The sequence below is a fragment of the Mastigoproctus giganteus genome, chromosome 4 (assembly GCF_048544385.1).
Source record: "Mastigoproctus giganteus isolate SK-2022 chromosome 4, ASM4854438v1, whole genome shotgun sequence".
In the NCBI taxonomy this organism is placed as follows: Eukaryota; Metazoa; Arthropoda; class Arachnida; order Uropygi; family Thelyphonidae; genus Mastigoproctus; species Mastigoproctus giganteus.
The window spans coordinates 176,755,412-176,769,683 of NC_143578.1; the positions used below are offsets into that span (position 1 = coordinate 176,755,412).

The 14,272-nt window shown below is 36.0% G+C and overlaps 1 protein-coding gene across 1 annotated transcript in view; it reads left to right on the plus strand.

The window, feature by feature from the left end:
- Window positions 1–14,272, plus strand: part of LOC150087216 (R3H domain-containing protein 4-like) — a 92,341-nt gene that overhangs the window by 57,403 nt on the left and 20,666 nt on the right. The window contains exon 4 of the mRNA XM_090371890.1: window positions 6,826–6,970. Within this exon, the coding sequence (XP_090228016.1) occupies window positions 6,826–6,970 (145 nt within the window). The remainder of the gene's footprint in view (window positions 1–6,825; window positions 6,971–14,272) is intronic.

Below are 14,272 nucleotides of genomic sequence, written 5' to 3' on the forward strand. Positions count from 1 at the left end.
AAGTGTGCTCACAGGAGGATTTTCATGTGAAGAGATATGGAGAAAGAGAGAAAGTGAAAAAAGGGCTTGAAAATATTTGGGAGAAGAGCGCCGAATATTATATAGTTGTCATTAAATTGAATGGCTAGGTTCAGAGAACGTAAAACTATAGACCTTTATTAAGTGTTCTATAAATTTTATAATCTTAGTGATTAATTGATAAGAAGGTTAACTGTATTTATGTTTCATTTTTATTAATCCCAGAAAAAGAACAAAAATTCAATTAATCTGGGGAGTTAATATACGTAGTGTGTTACATTTCAGGCACTAACGTGCCTGAAATGTAACACACTACGTATATTAACTTGTTTATGTTTAGCTTCAACAATTTCTTTCCTCTCAGTTATTGCAAAATCATTTATTTCCCTGTCAGAATTTGATACACTTTTGGCAATTCCATCCCTAAAAATTTCCTTATATGTAGATGTAGAATATCTCTTTAGTTTGTCAGCAACCTGATTATTAACCAGTTAAACCATTCATATCTAGCAGACCAGTGTAGTTAATCTCCCTTTCTTCTGTCGTTTTCATAAGTAAAGAAGTCTTTGCTGCTTTTCTTTGCCAGAGACTTCACATAATCTGCTTCAGCTTGCCTAACTTCCTTTTGTGACCTGATTGCAGACTAGTGTATATCTACTCTAGGCTTCTATGATTACTTCCCTGAATGGTTCTCCCATTTAGAATTTGCTGTTTGTAACATCATCAGTTGGTCCTACTGTATAGAATTTAATAACTGCTTGAGATCAGTATAGTCACCTTTGCAAAACCCTTTACCTTAGTGGTACTTACATCTTTAAGTAAATCCTACATCAATCTGTAATCATTGCCACCATTGTAGATTCCTAATGAAGAATTGCTGCTGATAATCAGTCAAGTGTATTGCTTTCTCTTGTTGCCTCTGTAATGTGTTGGTATAGAAAAATAATCATCCAATAAATCCATGTCTTAATATCATGTGAGTAACACCCCCCTTCAAGTTTCACTCAATATCTGGTAAGTTAAAACCTCACATTATAATACAACACCACACTGATATTCGGTACATTCTGATATACTGGCCTACTCTATTTGTTTACATAGTTTTGCATTATATTCATCACAGTTATTGCCCTATGGCACACTGTAGTCAGGTTTCTGGTAGACAAAATTTTTGTAATTTTTAAATCTTATTTCAGTAATTTTGTGAAATTAATTTCTACAATATTTTATAAATTTAATTTTTAACTTTTCTAAAGTATTTTTTGCCAAGTTAAATTCTTTCCAGTTACTTCAGTTAATTTTAACTTCACTAGTGGATAAAGTTTTGATAACAATTTGATTTCTGTAATGCTTTGTTAATTTAAATTCTGTAATTGTTAAATTAAAACTTGGTACATTACAAGAAGAATTTGAATCAGTACCTCCTTGCGGGGACAACTCTAGCTTTGAAAATTGTTAAAAAGTACTCCTCGTCGCAAAATTTATAAATGACCTTTATAGATTTATTAACTATTTAGCAACCTTTTTGTCACCAAAAGGAGAGTTTCTTAGTACAAAGAAGCACACTATCGAAGTACGATAAAAAAAAATTTGTTTTTTTAATTTTAACACAAAAAGTAAATGGTAGATTTCAATCGGAATAGTTTTCCCTTGATAAGCATCAAATAATGGATAGCTAATTTGATATGTTGAGGGTCTAGCGACTCCTGGGATTTCTCCCATTTTTGCATTGTTCTCTGTATCGAGCGACAGTACCCTGTTAAGCTAGAGCTTTAAAGTGTGTGGATCGTGTATGGTGTAGTCTGTTGTGCCCGTTGTTCATCGGGTCCCTGATGAGACCCAATGTTGCCCATAACGCGTCACGGGGAGGCTAGCCAGATGTTACCAGTAAGGAATCAGTACTATCGCAGGTCCTGCCATCTACTTTCCTGAGATTTTAGTGGCTAGGACCTTAAAAAAAAAAAAAAAAAACTCGCTGTTGATGCTTTTGTTTGGTCATAGAGATTTGCTTTCAGAGCGAGAAGGGATTGTACGCTGAATGAGTTTTATTTTTGGCCGAAAATGGTTGGGCAAGCAATTTTGGTGTAGTTACAATTTTGGCATGTGGGACTGTTGCAGGTAGACAGATTTGGGTGGGGAGGAGGAAGGCTGGAGGGTAGAAGAAGAAAGGGACCGATAGAGAAGGTGGCCCTAAATATTCAATGGATATGTCCATGCCACACCAGAGGGAAAGTGGGTTTGGTGGGGGGGGACAGGGGTGTCGCTGCCAACCCTGCCAGGAAAAGGAGATAAAGCAGGCCCTGCAAGGTGTCAGACCTGGGTCGCTAGTTGGCAGTTAGCAGCAAGGCTGCAATCTAAGTCGTTCACTTTGACTCTCCAGGTGGTGGACCTAGTCTCGGCAAAAGGCCAGGATGCTTCGCCTGCTACATCTAGGTCCCAGTGTTTGATCACATCCAGTAAGGACTCAGTTGTCTTTCAGTTGCTGTAGGTTGTCACCGCTTCTTGTGTTCAAGTCCTGTAGTCATTCAGCTGGTCTCAATGAGAAGCTGGTCTCAATGAGAACCTTTTCCATCGCTTTTTTGTTTAGGTTGTCACTGTCTCAGTTTATTGTGTAGGGGTCTGGTTCTCAGCTTTGTTGTTTATGCCCAGCAAAATTAAAATCCCCCATTATAAAACACTGATTTACTGGCCAACTCTATTTCTCTGTACATTTGTTTATTATACTCATTAGTCATTAGGCCTATAACACTCCTACTCTCAATTTTGCTTTCCCAGTGCTTATGTCACACCAAACTGACTTCACACTGCACTGTCCAGCCATGTTGACTGGTTGTACTTCCTTGGATTTTGTGTTTGTTACCTAATAGCATAACCCATTCTCCCTTCCTATCTTGTCTATCCTTCCTGTACACATTGTACTCCCCAAATTCCAGTTCTGCATTCCTTATATCTGTGTGACACCATGTTTCTGATATCCCAACAATATCTGCCTTTGATGTTTTGACCAACACTTCAAATTTATCAAACTCCTAACATTGGTATACACGCAAGTATACATGCACCTGTTCCTATTCTTAGCTACCCTAACACAGCCCATGTATTTACTTGTTCTGGAATGACTCCCAGCAGTCTCTGGAACCACTTTCACCTCTGCCAGCGGCTAACTGTTAATCTATTAGTCCGTGTATCCCCCCCCAATCTAGCAGTTTTCCGATCCACCTAACACTGCCTTGTTAGCATCAGAAAATATTCTTGCACCCCTTTTTGTTTAAGTGTATCCTATCCCTGTAGAAGCAGTCTCTCCTGTTAACAAGCACAGACCAGGCCGAGAAAAATTCTACCCCTTGAGCCTTGCACAATCTCTCCAGGGCCGAATTGATCGATAAGGCTCTCGTTATAATACTCCCTCCTATTGTGTCCGGGCAGAATTGCAGACACTTTAGAATTCAACCCTAACTCGGCTTTTTTTCAACATTGACCTGTACTTGTTAAGTAATTCTGCTGGTCTCCTACTCTTAATATCATTAGCGCTAACATGTACAACAATATCACCTTTTGTGCCCTTAAAAGATGATATCTGCTCTATAACGTCATCAACCTTGGCCCCTGGCAAACATACCCTGGCCCTGTTCCACCTATCCTTTTTGCACAATTTGTTCCCCATTTCCCTGACAATAGTCACCCACAACAACTAGTTTCTTTGGGACTAGTGCATTCTGCCTTGGGGGTTGCCACTGTGTTGTGTGATGTTAAAATGCATACTCTGACATTGATGTGGGCAGCTGAGCACTTGATGGGGCCCCTCAATTTAAATCCTTCAAGGACATCCACCCTGTCCTTCAAGCTCTCGTATAGGCCCATAACAATGCTGAATTGGTGCCTGATTTCCTCTCACTCCTTACGTCGCACACACACAAAGACATTCCCCTTGGCAATATCATGTCCCATTCCTGATTGCTCTAAAAACATCAAACAAGCAGTTCATTTCAAAAGACTGTGATTCAAAGGACAACCCCCTACCCCTCAGTTCTCCCCTGAGCTACAGCACTCCCATTAGCTTGAGCCTTTTGCTTTGCTGCTCTGGTCTGAGTCATGATTTCGTTTCAATTTCAATACAAACATATAACCCTAAACTTATATCCCAATGCAGTTATAACACTATATATATTTCAGTAACAAGTATTACCTCCTAGTTACGTTATGACTCTCGTATCTCATGTTAAGTTATATGTTTTAATTTATAATGTTACGTTTGTAAAATCTAGGTTGTTATATGTATTTACTTAAAAAAGTACCATTGACAATGAAATTTAATAAGATTAATAAATTTTACTGATTAATTGATAATACTATACTAAACTAAGCTAACAGATTTCTAATACAGTGCTATGTGTTTCGCTATCTAGTTTTACATTAAACCATATGCTATCTAGTTTGGGATATATGTTGTATCGTATAAGAATGGCAGCAAGTTAAGAACGGTAAATCTACAGACACTAAGTATTAATTAACTTTCAAAATCGCTATCTAAATTCAAAATAAACCAAGGAGCTTGACTAGGTCTATAAGCTGCTTATAGAAAATAATTTAATATAACAATTAAGTCAATAAAATGGCTAAATATAATTAAAAACTTAGCATTGGCCCGAGCTGCAAAGTCTTGTCCAACACATGGATTGGATACCCTTACTAAGTAATAATCTACAAATACTCTATTTAAGTTCAAATTAAACTGAATATTGTTACTAGAAATATAAAGCTACTTCTAGAAAATAAATTAATATGCCAATTTAAGTCAATAAAACAGAAAAAATTTAAGAAAAACTTCTCTATTAGCTGGAGCCGTAAAAACTTTCCCCGCACAGAGCTAATCTCATTCCCAAAAATGTTAATGGCGTTCTCTCTTGCTAAGCCTATACACTTGAGGGGCATAAATATTTAAATTTATTGAGGAAGGATGGTTGCATGATAGATGTGTGGAGGTTTGCAAGGGTATAGATGGGTGAAGTGTGCAGGTTTTTTTTTTTTTTTTTTTGACTGATGCTTTATAAGCTTACTTTCTTGCATCATTTGCCACTACTAACAGTAACATTGTACTGGTCACTCATGTCAAATGGATGCACTGCCTTATATTGTGTTTTTAATTAAGAACATTATTCCTATCCCCCTCCCTTTCTTTTCTGTATTCCCTGTATTCAAATTTTGTATCCATTATGTCCACATCGATGACTTAAACCAGTACTTCAAATTCATCAGATTTATTCAATATGCTCCTAGTATTAATTGTGCATTAGTGTACACACACTGCACCTGTTTTTATTTTTAGTAACACTAACACAGCCCACGAGAACCCCCAACGGACCACTTCCTTTCTCCAATGAAATCTACATTCTCCTTCACTTTCATAAATTTTGTTATCACATTAGTTTGATGGGCTATGTTTTTCAATGATATTCTCACCCAAAGTCACTTGTTGTGAACAGTTGACTGTTACACTTTATCCCATACCATCTTAATGTTGTGGATAAAATATCTTGCCAAGCAGGCTTTTTATGCTCTCTTAAGGTTATAAATACCTTGATCCAGTTGCTGTATAAAACTGATATTGGGAGATATGCTCTTCAGTGTAAGCATCTCGACAGTGTACCTCTACAGCAGTCTAGAATCATCAGCATTGCCACTTTGTTTAGGTTATTCCTCTGTCTGTTCTCAATATACAAGACCGAATTTCTGACCACAAGCAAAACACTTTTCCTCAGTCACAAGTGGTTGCAGTTTATACTGCCACCTGCTTTGCAGCATAACAGAATAATGAAATAAATATATATATATATATATATATATATATATATATTTTTTTTTATACTTAATTTTCCCTCACTGCAAGACTCTGCTGGAACAGCAAGTGGATTTCAGAATAAATTAAACTTTAATTAATTAGACATACCACACTCAGTATTAACAAGATTCTACTTTTGTATATGTATGAATTTTGATTGAGTACTGTTATATGTAGCAGAAAAAATTGCAGCAAGCCCAGTTACAATCTGAAAATGCCATTTTTGGTTTAATAGTTTTTGTTTTCACACTATCATTTAAAAAAAAAAAAAAAAAACTGAATCTCACTAGTTGTGCAGTTGTTGTTTATTGTATGTGACAGCTCCTTCAGTGAAAGATTCATGCCATAACAGAGTGCTTCTGATGGGTTAGCATTTCGGTGGTCTAAAGTTAATTGTTCATTAAATGTCCTGTCAAATTGACAAGACATGAAACAAGGCATGAACTTTAAATTCTTTTATAAGACAGAAAAACATTAGAATATTGCAGAAAATACTAGACACCTTTACAAAAACTTTAAGCAGCCTAGTACTTGTTGTGCCTGACTATAGTTAGGAATAGAATATTTCATATTCTCGAAACTCATAGTATTACTGACCAGCTAGGAATGTTTTTTTTTTTTTCTAAATTTTTTAAAAAAATACTGCTTACAATATGAAAGCATATTTTATTTTTAGAATCCATAAAACATAGCTGACCAACACAAAACAATTGAATAGAAGTATTTATTAATGTCCATAGTATAATGCTTAAATCCTTGGAAATTCTGTTAGAGACCCCATGTGACTACTAGCATGATATCTTCAAGTGTTTATCTATATGTGTAAAACGTCAAAAGTAATTTTAGGAAATTAAAAATTTGAAGTGTCACTGCTGTATTGTTGTTTACACAATGTATTTTATATACTGTAGCATGAGTAAAGGAAAAAATTTGAATGAAATTCTATACTATCACTTATTGTTATTCAGGCTTGGAATCAGTTTATTAATCAAAGTGAAGAAGAACAATGGAGATTTCTGAAAAATGAAAATAATGACGTTATATCCTCTTCTGTAGAGGATTATGGGCATAAGCAAGAGGAATTGACAAATGCAGGTGATGATAAACGCACAAGTAAGTTTTTTTTTTTTTTTTTTTGTCATTGCATGTAATGTATATTGCATTAGTTCATTCAATAAAGTACATCTGTTATGTTTTGTGTAAGTAGATATATAAAACATAACTTGATGAGTACCAAGATTTTCTTCTGATGGTGAAATAAGTGTATTTTTGTACCAAATGGATTCACAAAAAACAATCCTGCTTAGAGCCCAAAAATTTTTTTTTTTTCTTCTCAGATTTCATGTATAAAATTGGTGAAAAAAATTGCGAAAACTGAAGCAAAGAGTAATTGATTGTTGGGGTGCTAAGAATGTATGAAATTTCAAAGAAAAATAAAAAGCACAATAGTTGTAATGCTCCAACCAAAATTGTTTATGCCAATCTAAACAATATTAAAGTGTTTTTATTAAAAAAAAATTTAGAAAATAATTCTTTCCCACAAAGTCTATATACAGTAAAACCTTGTTAATTCAAAATTCAAGGATGAAAATGTCTGTCTTAATTTAAATGGGTTTTAAGTATCCATACAAGGTAAGTTTTTTTTTTTTTTTTTTTAAGTTTTATTGTGGTAGACATTAATAGATGTTAATTTAGTCTGTATGAGAAAAATAACAATTGCACTGTGGAGAAATTTTATTAATTTCTTGAATGTGCTGGGTTTCATTTTGCGGCCATTACTAATTATACAGCTTGATGTATATGAGCTGTTAAATGTATGTTAAAATAAGTGCTATGTTATTTATTACATATACAGATAATTCCCACTTTACGAGTTCCTGGGTGAAGAGTTCTTTTTTTTCAAGTATCAACAAAATCGAAATTATGAACATTAATTGCAATAAATAATGATAAACATTCATAAATAGGGCATTTCAAGCCACGCACATAGCTATACAATACTACAGTAGTACTGTAGTATTGTATAGCTACATGTAACTATGCATGCATTTGTTCAGGCAGATGGGAGCATCTCACCAGCTCACATAACATAAAGCAGCTACCATGCTGATGTTACAATGAGTGGTTCTGTTGCTCTTCATTTTTGCTATCTTGTCTTATTTCAGATTTATCCCCCTTATTAATTGTATTAATACTGTCAGGGCCGCGTTAACAATGCGGCCAAACCGGCCATGGTTGGGGCCTCGCCCGAAGAGGGGCCTCATTTTCAGTGTAAATATTTTCTGAAGTAGTGATCAAAATTTCTAATAATAAACCAAGGAAACGTGTAAAATAAAAGAATTCTTAAAGTTAACTTGTTTAAGTGTTTAAAATTTTATTATACAATAAATAAGTTAAAAGTTTCTATTAAAATTGTTTTTATTATTACTTTATTTATCAAGTCAAAAAACAAAACATTTTTGACCTCTTAGATTACATTTTTATCAAGGAATTATTATTCACTATAAAAGTGTAAAATCTACGTAGTATTTGTATTTACATGTATGTGTGTATATATACAAGGGGCCTCAATTTTAAATATGGCTGGGGGTTTATTTCATCCTTAATCTGGCCCTGAATACTGTGCAGTATGCCAAAACGAAGTAATTCTACAGAGAGTGAGGTTAATAAAAAGAAACGGCGAAGAGGAATAACATTGGAAACAAAATAAATAAGAGATAATAAGCAAATGTGTCCGGAATGACTGTTAAAGAACAATCAGTGAGTGTGCATTTAGTCGATGAAGAAGAATAAACATTCTTTAACATTAGTATGACATAAATAATTTCTTTATTATTATAATTTGCTTGATTTTAAAGGCTATGTTTTCCTTTCTTTGGATAAAAAAATCATTGCTTAAGAAAAACTATTGTTTTGTTGACCTTTATTTAACATTACTATGGTCAAATTTCATTGTTGAGAATGCAACCCCTGTTTTTAACATTATGTCTGTGGGGTGTAATTCCTGTTTTATGAGTTTTCGCTTTACGAGCACGCACTAGGAATGAATTAACTCATAAAGTCGAGAACTACCTATAATTGATACATACATGCTGCAGAGTGTATCCATATTTTGAGATATTTACTGTGTAATTTTCTTGTAATTGGTGCAAAAATGTGACTTTGTTTTAGTATGGCACTTATTCAATGTACTTAGCATAGAATGCTCTTGAAATTACATCTAAATAAGTTTATTGCACAACATTTGTAAACTGATGACTTTGATATCATTTAAGGAGAAAAATGTGTCAGTTAACAGTGAAATTTTACTTTGGTTGCATGGAAATAAACCTCTGTTTTGTATATAAGTCTCTATTTACACAAGAGATTAACCACAGAAGTTTTTGAAAGGAAACGGTTGCCAGCAACTATACACTAAAATAAAATGTAACAAAAAAAAAAAATTAATAAATAAATAAAATACAAATGCAGAACATCAGAATTTTCAAATTTGAACATGAAGGTAAATGATAATTTTTATATCTTTTGTCTTTTAGTAATAGTAGTAGCAAATGATGCTAGAAAGTAAAAGTTTTTAGCATCAGCCACAAAAAAAAAAAAAAGAAAAGAAAAACACTACACTTCTCCCATCCATAACCTCCAAGAATTTGTCTAGTTTGTCCTTGAATTTATTCCAAACATTCACTTCCACAACAACATATGAAAGCCTGTTCCAACAATCAACCACTTGCTGGCTGAAAGCAAACTTCCACATACCAATCCTGCATCTACCACCTGCAATTGTAGGTGGTATATGACTTTCATCAACCGGTGAAATACCACCACTTTGCTTATTGGAGGCTTGAAGTGGTGAAATGTTTAGTCTCTAGAGCAAAGTTTCCGGCATCCCCCTCCCCCCCATACTTCTCCTTCAACCCATGCACGGTACTAAGTACTATAGGTTTTGATACCTTTCGTGTTTGGGGTTTTCATTAAAAAAAAAAAAAAATATATCCAACCTCACAAAACAACAATGGGCCTAGCACCCGAACCTGGGGAACTCCACTAATAACATTAGTACACAAAGAGCAGTGTCCATTGATTACCTTTATCCATTGTAGTAGCAACTTGCCCTTAATGCCATACCGCTCCAATTTGTACAGCAGTCTTCCATGTGCAACAGTATCAAAAGCTTTCCTGAAATCCAAGTATATGATATCAAATTTTTTTTTTTTTTTTTTTTGCATCCAGTTCCTTTGTGACTACATTATAGTATCCAATCAAATTGGTTAGACAGGACCTTTCTTTAACAAAACCCATGCTGTCTTATTATTATTAGCCATATGGTGCTGTTTGTTAGTTATTTGGTTTTTAGGAGCATTAGCAACTAAGGCTATATTGCTCCTGGAATATGTGGTGGTCATTCCCTGACCTTTCCGCATCCTCCAGTATTTGGTGGTGACGGGCTCGAACCCCGGTCTAATCAAGAAGCGTGTGCTACGCACTGCTGCTCCTTCCCACCTGGCTACGGAGGCGCCTACCATATGGTGCAAGGAAGCCTGAGGCTTATGCTGCACCAGCTAATACAAAAAAAAAATTCTCTATTTAGAGAGAGAGAGAAGACTGATGATATCCAGCTCAGGACCCTTTGTCTGCCAAGCCCATACTCACTAGATGTGAGCCCTGGAGCTCATATCTAGTGAGTATGGGCTTGGCAGACCCAGACTACTACTACTGCAGTCTTGTCTGGATGATCCTGCAGTGCTTCTTTAACCAATGACCATTATTTTCCCAGGAACACAAGTTAAACTAACAGGTCTATAGATACTTGTCACCTTTTGACCCCCCCCCCTTATTGAATTGGGGATACATTTGCACACCTCCAGTCCATGTGGACCTCCTCTCAGTCCAAAGAGGCTCCAATAATTATGGCTAAGGGTTTGCTTACTTTCTTTGCTGCTTCCTTTAATATAACTGGATGGATCCCATCCACCCCAGGTGCTTTATGTTTAACTTCAACAATTTCTCCTCCACTTTACTCTCAGTTATTACAAAATCACTTGGCTCCCTGTTAGTTCGATAAATTTCTGGCATTTCCCTCCTTGAATAACTCCCCATGTGTGATTGTAGATGCAAAATACTCATTCAGTTTATCAGCTACCTGAGCATGATCATCAATAGTCAAACCGTCTGTGTTAAGTGGACCAATCTGATTCATCCCTTTCCTTCTAGAGTTTACATAAGTAAAGAACTCTTTGCTGTTTTTCTTTGCCAAAGATTTCTCGTAATCTGCCTTTGCCTGCCTAACTTCCTTTGTGACTTTATTAGAGACTAGCTTATGTCTGCCCCAGGCTTCTGTGTCACCTGATAATTTATATGCATCCCATGCATTTTTCTTCTCTGCCACAACCCTGATTAATTCATCTGTCATCCATTTAAGCCTAAACCTTGAACAGTATTTCTTAGTTGGTATGAAAAGTCTAGTACCCTCCAAGATTAAGTCCCTGAGAGCTTCTCATTTAGAATTTACCTTTGGTAACATTATCAGTTGAACCCACTGTATAGAATTTAAAAACTGTGTGAGACCACTATAGTCACCTTTATGAAAACAAAAACCCTTCCCTTTACCCTTGATGGTAGTTATACCTTTAAGTAAATCCTGCATCAGTACACTGCAATCACTATCACTTAGTGTTTCCTTTATCTGCAAATCCTTAATGCATGAATAATCACTGCTAATAATCAGATGAAGAGTATTCTCCCTCTAGTTGCCTCTTGAACATGTTGCTGTAGAAAACAGTCAACCAATAAATCCACAAAAATCTTGCTAGTTGCATGTGACCAATCCACAAGTTCCACTCAATATCTGGATAGTTAAAATCCCCCATTATAAGACATTCTGATTTACTGGCCCACTCTATTTCTCTGCACAATTGCTCATTATACTCATCAGATTCATTAGGCCTATAACACATACCTACTCTCATTTTCCTTTTCCCAATGTTTGTCACACCACACTGACTCAACATTGCATCTTCCTCCAATGTCAGTTGGATGCACTTCCTTAGATTTTGTGTTTCTTAACTAACAGCATAACCCCCTCTCCCTCCCTTCCTGTCCTGTCTATCCTTTCTTTATACATTGTACTCCCCAAATTCCAATTCTGCACCGCTTATATCTGTATGACACCACGTCTCTGATATCCCAACAATATCTACCTTTGATGTCTTGACCAGCACTTTAAATTCATCAAATTTATTAACTATACTTTTAGCATACGTAAGTTAGTTATAATCCAGTTTAATACAAATATATACTAACAAAATCAGTAGCTTTCGAGACGCGTGTCCCTTTGTCAACTGACAAATTAAATACAAAAATACAACTGGGGTCCATTATAAACTATGGACCCCACAACTCCAGGCCCATTCGTTACTATACTTTTAGCATTGGTGTACATGCAAGTATACATGCACCTGTTCCTACTCTTAGTTACCCTAACTAAGAGTAGGAACAGGTGTATTTACAGCCCATGTATTTACTTGTTCCACTATGACTGCCAGCAGTCCTGGAAATCCCCAGCACCTTGCTTTCCAGGCTGCTGCTCATTCTAATAGAAGCAGTTCAAGGATCACTTTCACCTCTGCCTAGCCACTGTTAATCTTTTAGTCTGTGTATCCCCCCAAACTAGTAGTATTCCGACCCACCTAACACTGCCTCAATAGCATCAGCAGATATTTTTGCACCCTTTCTATTTAAATGTACCCTGTCCCTGTAGAAGTAGTCTCCTGTTAGCAAGCACAGACCAATTCTACATCCTTCCTAAAGTGAGGCCTCCAGACCTGTATACAATAGTTAAGATGTGGCCTAACCGTGGCCTTCTACAAAAGGATAATCACCTCCTTATCCCTGTTAGCAAAGTTTCTGTATATCATTGACAAAACCACATGAGCTGTTCTGGCAGCATGTCTGCACTGCTCAGAGAAATTCATATTGGACTGCACAATTACCCCCATGTCTCTTTTTTATTTCAAACTACCCTGAGTGTATTAACACAGTTGATAAGTTACTCTAGAATTACTACTACCCATGTGCAGTACCTTGCATTTGTCAATGTTAAACAAGTGTCATTTCTCACTCATTGACCCAATTTTCCTATATCTTGTTGTAGCTCACCCTGATTACTGTTATTAAACGCCCTGCTCACTTCCGCAGCCTTTGACATTAAGCATGCTATACTTTCATCAATATCATTAATACTGAAAAGAACCTGGGTTTATATCCTGCTGGACGAGTTTCCAGAGGTCTTTTCTTTCAGTACCAAGTTAGTCAATTTTGGCCGAGTCCCGTGAAGGGGGCTTCCATTCCCAAATCGACCAATGTACACACACAAATACAGACCTGAACACCCCTCCCTCACTCACCTTGTATGCAATTATGATTTCTCTCATTAATTAGATTAAATTCTAAATATTGAAAACAACAACAGGTCCAGCATTGAACCCTGGGGAACTCCACTGATAACATTAGTCCACAAAGCCCATTGATAACCACTCTATCTTCTTTCACTTAACCATCCCTTTACCATAGCAGTAACTTGTCCTTAATGCCACATTGCTCCAGTTTATGCAGCAGTCCTTTATGTGCAACATATCAAAAGCCTTCCTGAAATCCTAAAATATGATGTGCAATTTATTTTTTGCATCCAGTTGCTTCTTCACTGCATCATAATAACCTATCAGATTAATCAGACAAGCCCACCCCTTTAATAAATCTATGCTGACTCCTGTATAATTGCATTTATGTCCAGATTGTCCTACGTCACTTCTCTAACAAGTGATTCCATTACTTTTCCCAGAATAGACGTTAAGCTAACCAGTCTGTAATTACTCATGTCGCCTTTTGATCCTCCTTTATGAGGAGGATATATTTGCACATCTCCAGTCCATTGGGACCTCCCTGAAACCAAGGATACTCCCATAATTATGTATAAAGGCTAGTTTACCTCCATTGCTGTCTGTCTTAATATGATTGGATAGATCCCATCCATCCCAGGTGCCTCTTTTATGTTCAGCTTCAACAATTCCTCTTCCACTTTCCTTTCAGTTATTACAAAGTCATTTAGCTTCCCATTGGAGTTTGAACATCTACCCCCATGCACTCTAACAAAGAAACAGTTAGTAGTAGATCTTGAATTTAGTCTTAGAGACATCCCCCAAAAAAGATGTTTTAATCCAATAGGTCAATCAGATCATAAACAATCCTAGAAAGTCAAGTGTACCGAGATTATATAGAAATGAAGTTATTGTTTTACGGGAATTAAGGGAAAATAAGTATATTGTAATTCACAAAGCTGATAAGGGGGATATACGGTAGTCATTTTAAATAAAGTGGATTATGATAAAAAAATTACAGGTAATTATATCAGATAGTTCC